Source organism: Medicago sativa, chromosome 8 (genome assembly GCF_051527215.1).
Source record: "Medicago sativa cultivar Bolivia chromosome 8, Bolivia_mono, whole genome shotgun sequence".
In the NCBI taxonomy this organism is placed as follows: domain Eukaryota; kingdom Viridiplantae; phylum Streptophyta; class Magnoliopsida; order Fabales; family Fabaceae; genus Medicago; species Medicago sativa.
Genome location: NC_140756.1, coordinates 78,167,010 through 78,180,470, shown reverse-complemented (window position 1 = coordinate 78,180,470; position 13,461 = coordinate 78,167,010). Strand labels below are relative to the sequence as shown.

The 13,461-nt window shown below is 31.9% G+C and overlaps 2 protein-coding genes across 2 annotated transcripts; both read right to left on the bottom strand.

The window, feature by feature from the left end:
- Window positions 1–4,440: 4,440 nt before the first annotated feature.
- On the bottom strand, window positions 4,441–7,099 carry LOC146901830 (uncharacterized). The gene is made up of 5 exons (XM_085739049.1): window positions 6,677–7,099; window positions 5,988–6,121; window positions 5,537–5,684; window positions 5,335–5,441; window positions 4,441–5,001 (listed from the first exon to the last, which is right to left on the bottom strand). Exons 1-5 carry the CDS (start codon window positions 6,933–6,935, stop codon window positions 4,960–4,962), a joined length of 690 nt encoding a protein of 229 aa, XP_085595175.1. The 5' UTR covers window positions 6,936–7,099; the 3' UTR covers window positions 4,441–4,959.
- A 1,422-nt stretch (window positions 7,100–8,521) lies between these two features.
- Window positions 8,522–12,428, bottom strand: LOC146901829 (Leucine-rich repeat protein kinase family protein). Its single transcript, XM_085739048.1, has 13 exons — window positions 12,211–12,428; window positions 11,879–12,017; window positions 11,710–11,781; window positions 11,550–11,621; window positions 11,383–11,454; window positions 11,170–11,241; window positions 11,007–11,078; window positions 10,439–10,545; window positions 10,139–10,318; window positions 9,712–10,044; window positions 9,368–9,619; window positions 9,108–9,241; window positions 8,522–9,014 (listed from the first exon to the last, which is right to left on the bottom strand). The coding sequence occupies exons 1-13, from the start codon at window positions 12,290–12,292 to the stop codon at window positions 8,790–8,792; spliced, it is 1,812 nt and encodes a 603-aa protein (XP_085595174.1). The 5' UTR covers window positions 12,293–12,428; the 3' UTR covers window positions 8,522–8,789.
- Window positions 12,429–13,461: the final 1,033 nt, after the last annotated feature.

The following is a 13,461-nucleotide window of genomic DNA, read 5'->3' as shown; positions in this document are numbered from 1 at the left end:
GCCCCGATATTGTACACGAACCTAAACACCAACCAACCATTTTTGTTCAACAACAGAATCAAAACACACATTTACTCTCATCAATTAATAAGTCGATATATGCAGTTTGTGGCTTATGTAGGTAACCCAAAAAATAAAGCCTATTTGTGCGTCATGTGTTTCAACTTTTAGGAGACTATGCCCCAAATCTTTAGTTGGACTTTGGATATTAATTAGTGGCCTCCCGTGATTCCTTTAGCTTTATCATAATTGAATTACTGCTTTGATTTGCTTCGATTTGTTGGGGTATCACATAAAGATTGGAATCCAAGCATCAAGGTACTCCATACAAAAATAAAGAAGAGTGTACCTATTAGATATAGTGATTCAAAGTTAGTTAAATAATTAGAATGAGTTCGTTAACTTGATTCAGATAGAATATAGTTAGTCAGGTTATTTGTGTTACAAGTAACAATGTAGTTAGTTGAGAATGTGTATAAAGTATAAACATAAATATCATGCCTATAAAATTTTTTAAGGATGCATATAATTTTTTTTCATCCCTAATTACTGCTATTGTTACTGTTCTTGTTTTCCTTCATAAATCTAATATTACTATTATATTCATTTGATCTTTTTTTAACAACTAATTTCTAGCATTTGTCACTGAAAAAAATTCTTTATGTTAAGGATAAAAACCCAAGTGCATTTCATTGCATGTTTTTCGTATGATTTTTCACATGAGATTCATTTTTTTTTTTTTATAAGAGTCGCTTTTTGTGGTTATAAAAAACTTCGAGAAAAGTGTGGATTTGAGAAGCCATGGGTAGTTACGAGTGTTTATATGAATAATCACACAAAAATTATTTAAGGAAATGCACATAAGGTTTATCCTACTAGGCTTACACTTAGGTGCTTTTTGTATGATTACTAACTAAACTACTCATGATTTTCATAAATCCATAATTTTTTTTAAGTTTGTTATTGACACAGAAAGTGTATAAATAGCAAAGAACCATACAAAAAACACATAAGAAAATTCACGTAAGTTTTGTTCTTAATTTTAACTATTTTATTTTATTTTTTTCTCCTTCATTAAATTATATTTAATTAGGCATAATTGTTGTCAAATTTAATAGATAAATCATTCATTTTATAAAAAATAAATAATAGATAGAATTTTAGATAATCATTTTATGTTATTAAATTATTTATTTTAATCAACTTTATATATTTATAAAGATTTTTTTTATTAGGAAATAAATTTGTGTGCTTACAAGTGCTCATTATTTTCTTTCTAAACGCACACTTTTGATAATCTTTTCAACTTAGATATGTAAGATTTATTTATATGATATTTTATGTAGATATTACCTCTAAAATAAATGTAGATATTAATAGTTCATTTAATAAATTACATGTTATTCAATTTTTTTAATAAATTACATGTTATATCACCACAAAAAAAATTATGTCTATATTTGGTAAAGTCAATAAGCTAGCTTATAAGCTTGTTTTAAAAAATAAAATGTGTTTGGTAACAAGCTTCTCTCACTAGCATACTTTAGATGCTATTTTTACTTGATTTTAAGCTTATAGCTTTTCACATTTTCTTTCATTTATAACCTTTAATATTATTTTTTACTAAAAAAACTACCCACTCATAAAAAAAAACTTCCCACGTTTTTTTGACAAAAAAAAACTACCCACTCATACAAGTTTCTTTCTATTAGATTCACATGAAGATATTTATCATTATTTTTTTCTTTGAACATATTTACCAATTTAAATAAAAAGAAAAGAAATATTTTTCATTAAGAGAAACAAAATATATATATATATATATATATATATATATATATATATATATATATATATATATATATATATGATAAAGAAGTCAAACGAGTCCCCGTGAAATTAGCTTAGTTGGTATGCACAATGTATAATATATGTAAGGTTCGAGGTTCAAACCCCAACCACCACAAAAAAAAAATCAAACGAAATTTATTAAAGACAATCTCAATTAAAACCATATATCACATTTATCATTTTAAAGATAAAAAAAATACTTTGAAATATTACATATTAAACATATGTGTACTTTTATGTCATTATTACATATTAAACATATGTGTACTTTTATGTCATTTTATATTTATCAATTACTTCGAAATCTAATTTTATCAAACACTTTAATTTAAGCCAGCTAGCTTTTCAGCTATCAGCCATCAACTATAAGCTAACTTTTCAGTTATAAGCTATAAGTTAACTTATAGCTTAATTTTACCAAACAAACACTTACTAGGTTTAAGTTAACTTATAGCTTAATTTTACCAAACACACACTTACTAGGTTTTTTAGTTAATAGTTATTCATTAAAAAAAACTTATTTCGCATCACTCTAAGGGTTCGTTTGTTGCAGATTAAAATAAAAGTGATTTTAACATAAAATAATTTAGAGATTATTTTTTAGAGATTTTATGAAAATCAGATTAGATTATGCATTTGTTTACCGTAATAAAAATCATTTTTTTTAGACAAATAAGTTAGTTTGTTTGAATACAACTATATAAAAGATTTTTTTTTTTTAGAAAATTAGTTCAATCTTTTAAACAATATTTTCTCTCTCCTCTAAAAAAATCTATTTTTTGAGAAGCTACTCTTAACAACTTCTCATTTGAAGCTATTTTTGGAATTTTTTTTTTTTAGATTCTGATTATTTTAAAAGGTTGTAACAAACGGATGCAATACCCTAAAAAAATGATTATTTTAAAAAAAAACATTTCTTTGTTAAAAAAGCTATAACAAACAGGCTCTGATTCTCTCAATTCTTTATGAAATCCTAATTTACAAGTTTCTTTAATTTTACCAATTGCTCTATTATTACCAAAACATTTTTTAGTTTATAATAATAATCCAGTCTCTTTTAGTTTCAACCATTTCTCCTTCCAAGAAATGTATTACAATCTTGTATCAAAAATATTCTAGGTCTGTTAGTCTTATGTTGTCTAGAAATGGATTAAACTAGATGAGTACATAAAAAAAGGCATTCATATATTTCTGACTAATATTAAGGTTTAACAGTATGTTTGGTGGTACATTTTCCACCGCCATCCCACGTTTGTGAAAACACACAAGACTATGTAGCTTCTGCGCCAAAACAAACATGCTGTAAGTTGAAGAGGGTCTTATTTCTTTGGTGGTCATAATACTTTCCTCCCAGCCTCCCAACCCAAACCCTGGCATTCTTTACAAAAATATCAAAACACAAATAAATTTACAATAAATTTTTCCAATACAAAGTGCTTCATCTCCAGGCTGACAACTTGTTACTCTCGTATTATTCAAAAACGATTCAAGATGAAAGAACAAAAAAAAAAAGTAAAATCGGAAGTCATGGCTCCGTGACAAGGGAGTGCTACGTACTGCATCTTCGACCAACCACCACCAGTGCTTCATTCAGTAAAAGTCGGAATTTGCTTTACCTCAAACTTGATCATTTTCTTTAACTCTAATACATTTGAAATACGTATATAACTCCACAGTAATTGAAAATTTGAAACGAAAACGGTATCAATTTCTTTAATAAATAAAATCTACTTTAATGTATAAGTTCTCCCAATACCATTATCAACGTATTCCTATAATAATGTCAATCGAAAGAATAGAAAGGAAAAAAAAGGGGCTTGTCAATTTTTGGGTTCCCAGCCAAAAAATGTATTATATTTCAAAAGTTTATGTGTTCTTTGAATTGTTCAACTTAAAATAAGTCGATTGGAAAACAACTTTTGACAGAGAAAAAAAATCAATCAAAACATATCTCCTAATTGGTTTTGTGTTGAAAGTTATGTTGCAATAAATCAAAACTGAAGGGGTTGTAGAGCAATTTCTAATTTTTCCATCTCTTGTCTTGGTTGGGCAGAAACTAAGGTTCCTTTTAGGAATACGTAGAAAAATGAATGAGAGGACTTCGGGGGAGGAAATGAGAGAAAAATATCTCAACTTTCCAGTAGCGTTTTTGTAGAAAATGAGAAAAAGAATATTGCTTATTAATATATTTTTAATTAAGAGTATTATAAAAAAAATGGTATGAATTTGAAAAAGATTTCTAACCCCTCCAAAATCCTTCTGCGTTCCCTCTATTAGAGGGATTTTTTTTTTTTTTTTTTTGTATCATGGAGAAAAGAAAACCCTCATTCGAGTTGGAGGACTACCATTCCATCCCTTTCAATTTTGTCGTTCATTTTTTCAAAACTCACCCTCTCGTCCTAAACTGTAAAATAGAGCCTAAGTGGACTGAAGCAGGAAAACTCCCAACTGTTTTCGTAGAGATCTGAGTGGTGCCTTCACTAGTCCTCAACTCCTCATAGGCTTGTAAACACATACCACAAACAAGGCATTGTTTCTCAGTTACTACTCATTAGTTAAAAACTCTATAGTTCTAGAAGTGCACACGAGTTCAAACAAATTGTTCGGAAGTATGCATCTGGATCACACAAATTTTGTGTTTTTTTTCTTCGAGATGCACACAAATTTAGTCATTACATTGCTTCACTTTCTTTCTGCTATTTCGATTCTTTGCTACATGTATAACGTTTTCTCCCATGTTACCAGATGAGGAGGAACCATTGATAAGCAGCCAGACATTTAGAAGTGTACTATACACAAATACTTTTTAGATAAGATACAACGTACACCCAATGAATTCATTCCAATACAATGTTGCAATTTGCAAGCAGTAAATTTGAACCATCAACATAATTCCCGCTAGAGCCTCGCTTCTGGGAGAAAAATCTGGGACAATATTTTATATTTGGTTGGGGGATGCTCATTACTTATAGTTGTGACTTTTGAGCTAAGAATATTCTCCAGGGATCTTCAGTATATCAAATTGGAATTTGGAAGATATGGCAGAAGGATGGTCCCTGGCTAGCAACGGAGATATGTAGCAATCAATCACAGTTGTGAAAAGCAGACTCAGAATTTGAAATTTTGCTTCATGTATAGAACCACCTCTTGCTGAACAAAAAAAACAGGTCTACCAATTAGTTAACTTGCAATGAGGAGCTCATTTTAGGAGGGAGAGACATGGATGCTATAGATTAAGTAAACTAGTAGTAATGAACCGGGTACTAAAAATTGTTTTCAGAGGAAAACAAAATTATAAGATGACATGTTCATTGTTTTAAAAACCGGACAGTTCCAACGATTGAACCATAAACAAGAACTGTCTACAGTTCAGTTAAACTGGATAGTTTGATGGCTGGTTCAGTTTTAAAACATTGGACGCGTTTACTGGATCGTTCCTTTATTGATTGTACAAATAGATTAATAGAGAGATAGATTGCTTACAATCAAGCAAAGTAGAATGCATCCTGCTGCCCCGGGATACAAAACATACCAGAAACTCAACTGTTGAAACTTAACAGCATCAATGAAAAGCAATGGCATGCTTACGGCTGCACGATATCACAAATTTTGTTGGTTTAATATTTGATGCAGCTAGATACTTGTTTCAAATCACAAATAAGTAGTAACATTGAAGCAAAAATACCTGGGGGGTGAACAGAGTCAGTGTAAATCATGTAAGCAATACAAGCAGCAACACTAGCACTCTTGGCTAGCAATCCAGGTCCAAATATTGCAAATCCCAAAACACCAATGGCTGCACAACCTACTTGGGCCATAAACATACTGTACTTCTGCATAATCACACTTAGGTAATTTTAGTTCTAAACGAAGAATATAGAGAGAGCTGTGAAACAAAAGCATTTAAGTAGTAGGTATTTAAGAAACTCAATTTAGACACTGAAGCATTGATATTTCTAATCGAATGTGTGTCTAATGTCTGACACTGATACATACGATTACATTCAATTACTTAATTTTATCAAATCATTGCCGGTGTCAATGTATCAGTGTCGTCGTAGTCAATGCTTAATACCATTGTATTAATGATATTTATCCCATTAAGGCCTAAAAAGAAATAGTAGTAATAGTAGTACCCGGGCAGAAGGGGCTGAGGGTGAGGCAAACAAGAGAGCAGACACTGCTCCTAATGGTGCAACTGTGATTGAGAGTCCTTTTGGTGTCAATAACTGATCCATCTTTCCCAATATGGCCATTGCTGCAAATGCCCCTGATGATTTTTATAAACACACATCAAAACAAAAGGAGAAACATATAAAGTCATCAGATTTTCATACCAAAAATTATTGACAAGTACTCTTCAACACTAATTAAGAAAATAAAAAAGACATTCTAAGAGCATATCAATGTTGTGATGATGGAAAGTAAAATGATTTTATAGAGAAGCTACTAAAATAACTTCTCATTTGAAACTGGATTTAGATTTTTTGTTTTCAGATTCTCATTTTTTGTTTAAAAAAAAGTGATTTTTTCATAAAATATGCTCTTGTGGAGTCATTATAATACTATTTCTTTGAGGAGTTGCAAAGTATTTAAATAACTTAGATTAGATATATAACTAAAAAGTTTAATAAGTATATCCATCTTGTGGAGATAATTTAAAAACTAATATAACAAAGTTACATAATAGTGAGATAAAATTGGAAGTACAGCTCTTTTACCTTCACATTTAAAAAGTTTTTTTTATACCGTTGTGGCATAGAATAGTAATAGTAATTAAATTCATCTTTCAAATAAAGGAGAATAATAAATAAAAAATAGGAACCTGCAGAAGGCCAGAGAATGTCACTGAAGGAATGAGTGGAAGAGGATTTGGGAGGTTTCCAGTTCTCCCAGATGGAGGGTGAGGCCACGTCGCTTGATGCCTTAATAATCACATTCCTTCTTCCTTTCAAACCCAAATAATCTAAAACCAATCTCTTATTCTTCGGTTTGATGTTAAAAGATGGTGATAATGGTAATGACAACGGTACCATAAATTTGGTACTACCACCGGAAACAATTACAGAAGACATTTGGAGCATTTGATTGATTATTGATCTCAATAATACATAATAGTAGTACTATATGCACATGACATCACAGGGAGGGTCGTAACATAACTGGAAAAGACACGACCATTGAGTTGTGAGAGAGTTGAGTCAGAAATGAATGAGCCTTTGAAATGGCCCAAAGGTCACCCAACAAACAATGCCACTTTTTCTATTTCCTTGATTAATCAGTGCAATTAGCAGCTTCATTAAATTAAATTTTTTAAAACTTGTGGTATATAAATAATACAAGAAAACAAAACAATGGTTTATCTTGTTCACACGACTAGTACTGGTAGGATAGGAGTACCTCCACCTCTTCTCACTTTGTGGTCTTGATCAAATCTCTACTCTAATCATCACTTTGAAAACAACTTTCTCTATTCCGCATTTTTTTTTTAAAAGTGTCTTAAAGACTCTAGAGCATTTGATAACAAGTTTAAAAGATGTAATTTTATCCAAAAAAAAATTATGTATTCAACAAGTTGAAACCTTAAAAAGTAACTTTTCAACGTAAAATTTATCAATTGTTTTCATTTTTTAATCTTTAACAAATGTATTTATGATATTTGTTAGCAAGACCCTTTTTAAAAATCACAAATTAAAATTAGTATAGTTTCACTTCAACGAGAAATAATCTTATTTGAAAAGTAATCTTAATTTGAAGAATGTCAAACACTAAATATAGATAAATCTTTTAAACATGTTTAAACCTTGCTCGTTTCTTAGTAAAAGTTTCTTTCCACTAGACTTAGCTCATGTTTGGTATCATGTTGGATATACCAAAATCACGTGATCCATAGTGATTTTTTAAAAGCTACACTTTTTAACTTCTACAAAATTATGATGGATCACCGTGATTCTGTCGTACCCACCGTAAAATCAAACATCCAACTAATATGTTGATTAAAGTGGTATACTTTTTATGACATATTTCATTTGAAAAGACACACTTTCATGATACAGAATTTGACTTTTTAATCAAAGATCTACCCTCTTGACTTCAAGTCCCTGTTCAATAAAGTTTATTTTGTTCAAACGAACCCTACACATTTTTAAAACATAAATGTTAGCATTTTTCTCTATCTAAAACTCTTTCTAACTTCCTTCAAAAAAAAAACTTTTTCTAACACTTACTATTTTATTGGATGAGACTAACATGATTCTCACATTTAAAAATGAATCTCGCATAAAGTGACAAGACCAACGTACTTTTTACTCAGAGTGAGTGAGTGTTAGAGACGGTGTTAAAAATAGGGTCTATAACACTCCTTTCTTTTTTTTTAAAATATCATCACAAACATCTAGTGAAAGACAAAATAAACCTCGAATTAATCATTACTACAAAGACACTAGATTACAAAACAATAATCAAGCACGATGAAAATCATTTACCTTTTTGTTGAAATATTTTTTTTGTTAGCAATGGGTAGAACAAAACTAAACTACGAGAAAAATCTAGTTAGAGCAATATCCACCCGTACAGATAGAGCTAAAAACGCATGAACATCATCACAAATATTGCAACTGCTGTCCATAGAAAGACCAAAGCACATGAGTCCAAGAAGAAAAGAAGATCCTTTTTGAACAAAGCTTTGAATCTTCATAATGAAACTTGAATCAGAAAATGGTGACATTTCCTTTCCTAGCAAGAAGCCAAGAATAGAGAGAGATAATTCCAAATACAAAAACCACTGCCATCTCCAAGTTGTCCGTTTTTTGGTTCTGTTTTGGACAAGGAGATAAGTTACAAAGTACAAATCTATTTACAAATGGTTGACACGCATTTGGTGCAAAACTTTTCTACAAAACCAAGCAACGGAATAGGGAAAAGGAACATATTAGCCATTATGAGTGATCCGAATGGGACTCGTAAAATTCACTTGGACAAGGTGACATGACCTCTTGCTCCAGTAACTGCAATACTTGATTCATCGAAGGTCGATCATCTGCATTTGAATCGGTACATCTTGCCGCTAGCTCCAAAATTACTTCAAGAGTTTCAGCATTTACGTCGCTGCACTTTCTGTCTACGACGTCTTCCAATCTGTTTTCTTTCAACAATGTGTTCATCTGCAAAAAATAATAGCCAAAACTTAAGTACATTATTTATGAAAAATTTCACAATGTTACTAAGGATATGTGTTGAATAAGTTAAAAGCTTACCCAACCAACAACATTTAAACCTCTCTTTACAAAGGAAGGATCTGTAGGCCTTTTCCCGGTTACAAGTTCGAGTAATAGAACTCCAAAGCTATATACATCTGACTTCTCAGTGGCTCTCCCACTTTGTAGATACTCTGGTTGATGTATAAATAATAAAGCATTCAGTTGTTTACTGACATATTCAAAATCTACTTCATCGAATCATGAGCTAAGCATCTATCAACCAAAACAATGATCTTTGTAAATTAACGAATACATACCTGGTGCCAAATAGCCAAATGTGCCAGCAACCACAGTGGTAACATGTGCATCTTCATCAACCAAGAGCTTTGCAAGACCAAAATCAGAGATGTGAGGCTCCATGTTTTCATTAAGAAGGATGTTGCTAGATTTTATGTCACGATGCACGATTTTTGGGGAGCATTCATGGTGTAAGTATGCCAAACCCCGGGCAGAACCGAGGGTTATCTTTAGTCGATCGTTCCAATTCAAGGGTTGTCGTTCAGTATTTTCTGAGGAAAATATGATTAATTTAAGGGTTAGTCAACCATCTAAGCTGCCTAAGGGCACATAGTTTAGTGCATAAAATGAATCATCATCATACCGTGCAAGAGATCATCTAAGCTTCCTAAGGCCAAATAATCATAGATAAGGAGCCTTGAAGAAGGAAGCCTGCAGTAACCGCGTAGGTTTACCAAATTTATGTGCTTGATGCTCCCCAAAATCTCTAGTTCCCTTTCAAACACTTGATCAGATCCTTCGCGGCTTCGGTCAATTCGCTTAACAGCAAATGTACCACAATCATTCATCACCATTCGGTAAACAGTACCAAATCCACCTGACCCTACTATATCCTCTTCGTCAAGAGACTCCAGCTTTTCAATGATTTCAGATGACGTGTATGGCATATCGCCATGGAAGGTAATAAGTTTAGCACCTGTTAAAAGACAAGGTTAGCATTTATCAAGACGAGATTCTTTTTTTCTTCTGCTGTTAATGGGAGTTTGTCGTAATTGAGACATCGCTCTTACTTGCTGATGGATCAACTTGCTTCTTGACTTCTGTGTATTTCCTAACAGCTCTTTCCTTCTTTGACGACGAACGAACCCAGAGTAATGAAAGGGTTATGATAAGTGCAAGGCCCAAAGTTGCCACTGCCCCAATTAGCACAGCCTTCAAGTAATGTGATTGTGAAGATTTTTTTGGAGGGACTGCATATATTTAAATATCTATAGTTGTCAAGAAAATGTAATCTAAACATGGAAATCAGTTATAAATATAGTAAGTCATGTAAGATAGTATTTGGAAATCAATCCAAGGATTTGACTTGCCTGCAGCTTCATCACTTTCAGCATGTGGTATCACCACAGGGAATCCGAGTGATGTTCGACATGGCTTTTCAATTTGCCTTCCACAAAGATCTAAATTGCCAATAAACCTATTCATATGCAATGCACTTATGATTAGCAGGACAAACAGGCAATGGAACCAACTGTTCCTCAAAATGTGTAGAACAACAAACACAAGATAACAGGGAAAACAATAAGTCCAATGAGTATTCATCATTTAATCAGAGCAATTACTAGCTGTCTGCAATACAACAACTAACTCTTAACAGCCGAGAAACTTAAGAAAACCACAACTCACGTTACTTTTAACATCCTTACTTATGAGAATTACAAAACTTGCACTATTATTTGACTCTGGTGGTTTTAAAAAGTTGTCTACTATAACTCAATTCAAGTTTCTGATACATTTTCTCATCACCCTATTATATAGCACATAAGAGAATAGACTTGTCCATTATTATCAGAAAATCTCTGAAAATTTCAATTCCTGTTTGGTCTAATTTCTACAATGCATACAAACCACAATACTTTTTAAGGCAAGAGTGCATACGAGTTCTTTTGGAAGGTGCTCAGTACTCCAATGTCAGGTATTTCACCAGAAAAGAAATTGGTTGACAGGTTCCTAAGACAAGTAATGAGGACCAAAATGTTAATATTTCTTTTTTCTTTATAGTATCAACACGGAAGATCAGCATAACTGAAAATTGACTTACAGAACTTGCAAATGTGAGAGACGACCAATAGAGGAAGGTATAGCTCCTTTTAATGAATTGCTTGATACATCCCTGTATTTAAAGTTTGCATCAAAATCATAAACGAAAATTAGAAACACGGTTGAGAAACAAAACTCATTAAGCTGAACTGCAACCTAGAAAACAGTTCATTTCATAACAAAGGAACCGAAATAAAACGAGAAATGGACTTACAATATATTCAAAAATGAAAGATTTCCAATGCCTGATGGTATGCCTCCTTGGAAATAATTAGCCCTCAAGTACCTTTCAATAAAGTCAAATGAATCATTCATTGAGGTATTAGGAAAATATAATAGACAATGAAATTTTCTAGCAAGGAAATGAAGAATTTCACTTACAGGGCTCTAAGCTCGGTACAATTGGTAATTTCAGTAGGAATGATTCCATGCAAGCCATTCTGATGAAATGCCCTGAATCATTAAGCCACTGAATAGAATAAGAATTACAACAACCCAAAGAAGTAATGCATCAATGATTTGTGAAACATTTTCTACTTACAATCTCTGAAGTCTACTTAGTTTACCAATGCTGGGAGATATTATCCCTCCAAGCTGCATATATGGCAGATTTCTAAACAAAACAAGACAAATAAAGTGTCAAATTCAGCTCAAAAGTTGACAAAATCAAGTAATAGAATGAAGAACATGACATAGTTGTGGTTACATACATTGAGCGAACTCTTTGTTCATCACCAGGATGACATGAGATTCCAGTCCATGCACAATGAGACGAATCAAAATCTTGCCAGTTGCTAAGAACATTTTTGGTATCATTCAAAGTACTTTTGATCTCCAACAATGTTTGACCTAACAAATTTCATAAAAATCACCTAAAGTTTAAAACTTTATACAAAATCCTAAAATGGGTTGCAAAGTACTAAACTCAATTATTAATATATGGCAAAATAAAAAAATAAAAAGATAATTGGAAAAAAGTCCATCATAGTATAAAAGAGGGTTTGAAGAAGAAAAAAGAAAAAAGGGGGTTCATAGTACTTACCATCTTGAGTTAGAGCAAGAGAAGAGTTGAAAAGTGTTGTGAAAACCAGTAAGAAAGTACAAGCAACAATGGTGATTTTCATTTTGCAAAGTTTTGAAGTTGAATGGTGGGAATGAAAGTACTTTCACTTGCAGCACTCAGAGAGAGAGAGAGAGAGAGAGTGTTGAAGCTTGAAGTGATGATTTTGTTGTACTAGTGGTGGGTAGTTTGATGAGAGTGTAGACCAAAAAGATGTTCCATGATTTTAAGTTTGAGGTTTGAACTAAAAATAATATTTAAAATTTGAAGCATGAATATAAAAAGTAAAGTGAATGCTTTGGTTATACTCCAATATTTTATAGTATTTTTGTATGAAAAAAGACAATTTTTTGAAAGTTGATATGAAAAGTGGAGTACAGTGTGAAGAAGCCGTTGTTCAGTAGGGAGAGATTCAAAATAGGAATCTTTTTAACACTTTGCTTGTGTAGGCGTAGAAGATTTACGCGCCTGTGTTTATAAGATTGAATGTGTAAAGACCAATGGGAAGAGGTGTTGAAGACACGTTGGATGGTGGGGTTTTACGTGTATAGGTTGGTGAAGCAGAGCGCGTCGTATGGAACATTTTGCATGTCTCAGAAACGACAGACATTAAGGGTATGTTTGGTTGATCAAAGAAAGTTTGAGGAAAGAAAGTAATAGGAAAGATTGTGAAAGGAAGGAATGAGAATAGAAAGTGAGATGATTTTAATAGTTGTTTGGTATAAGAGAAAAATGAAGGAAAGAAAGATAAAAAATCTCCTTTAATATAAGAAAATCCTATGTTGTGGAAAACACGTTAATGCCCTTATCCCTTTTTAATGCAAAAGTCTCAAATTTTGGGGTAAATCTGGTCTTTTTCCTCACATGTTGTGGAAAACCTATTAATGCCATTATCACTTTTTAATGCAAAGGTCTCTAATTTGGGGGTAAATCTGGTCTTTTTCCTTAAATCTCTAATATGATAACATCACTTAACTGAAACATCAATTAAAAATATCATTATTTTCACTGTTTTCAACATTGATATTCCCAATATTTTTGAGGGGCAAACTCTCAAATTTAAATTTCAAAACTCTTTTATATGAGATTCAATAATCTCACAGTACCCATCTATCTGGTTTTCTCTTTCTCTCACTTTTTCTCATTCTTCATCTCATTCATCTTTCTAATCTTCATTTTATTTTCTTACGAAATATATGTTTTCTTTATAGATGAAGAACACAATAAAAAAAA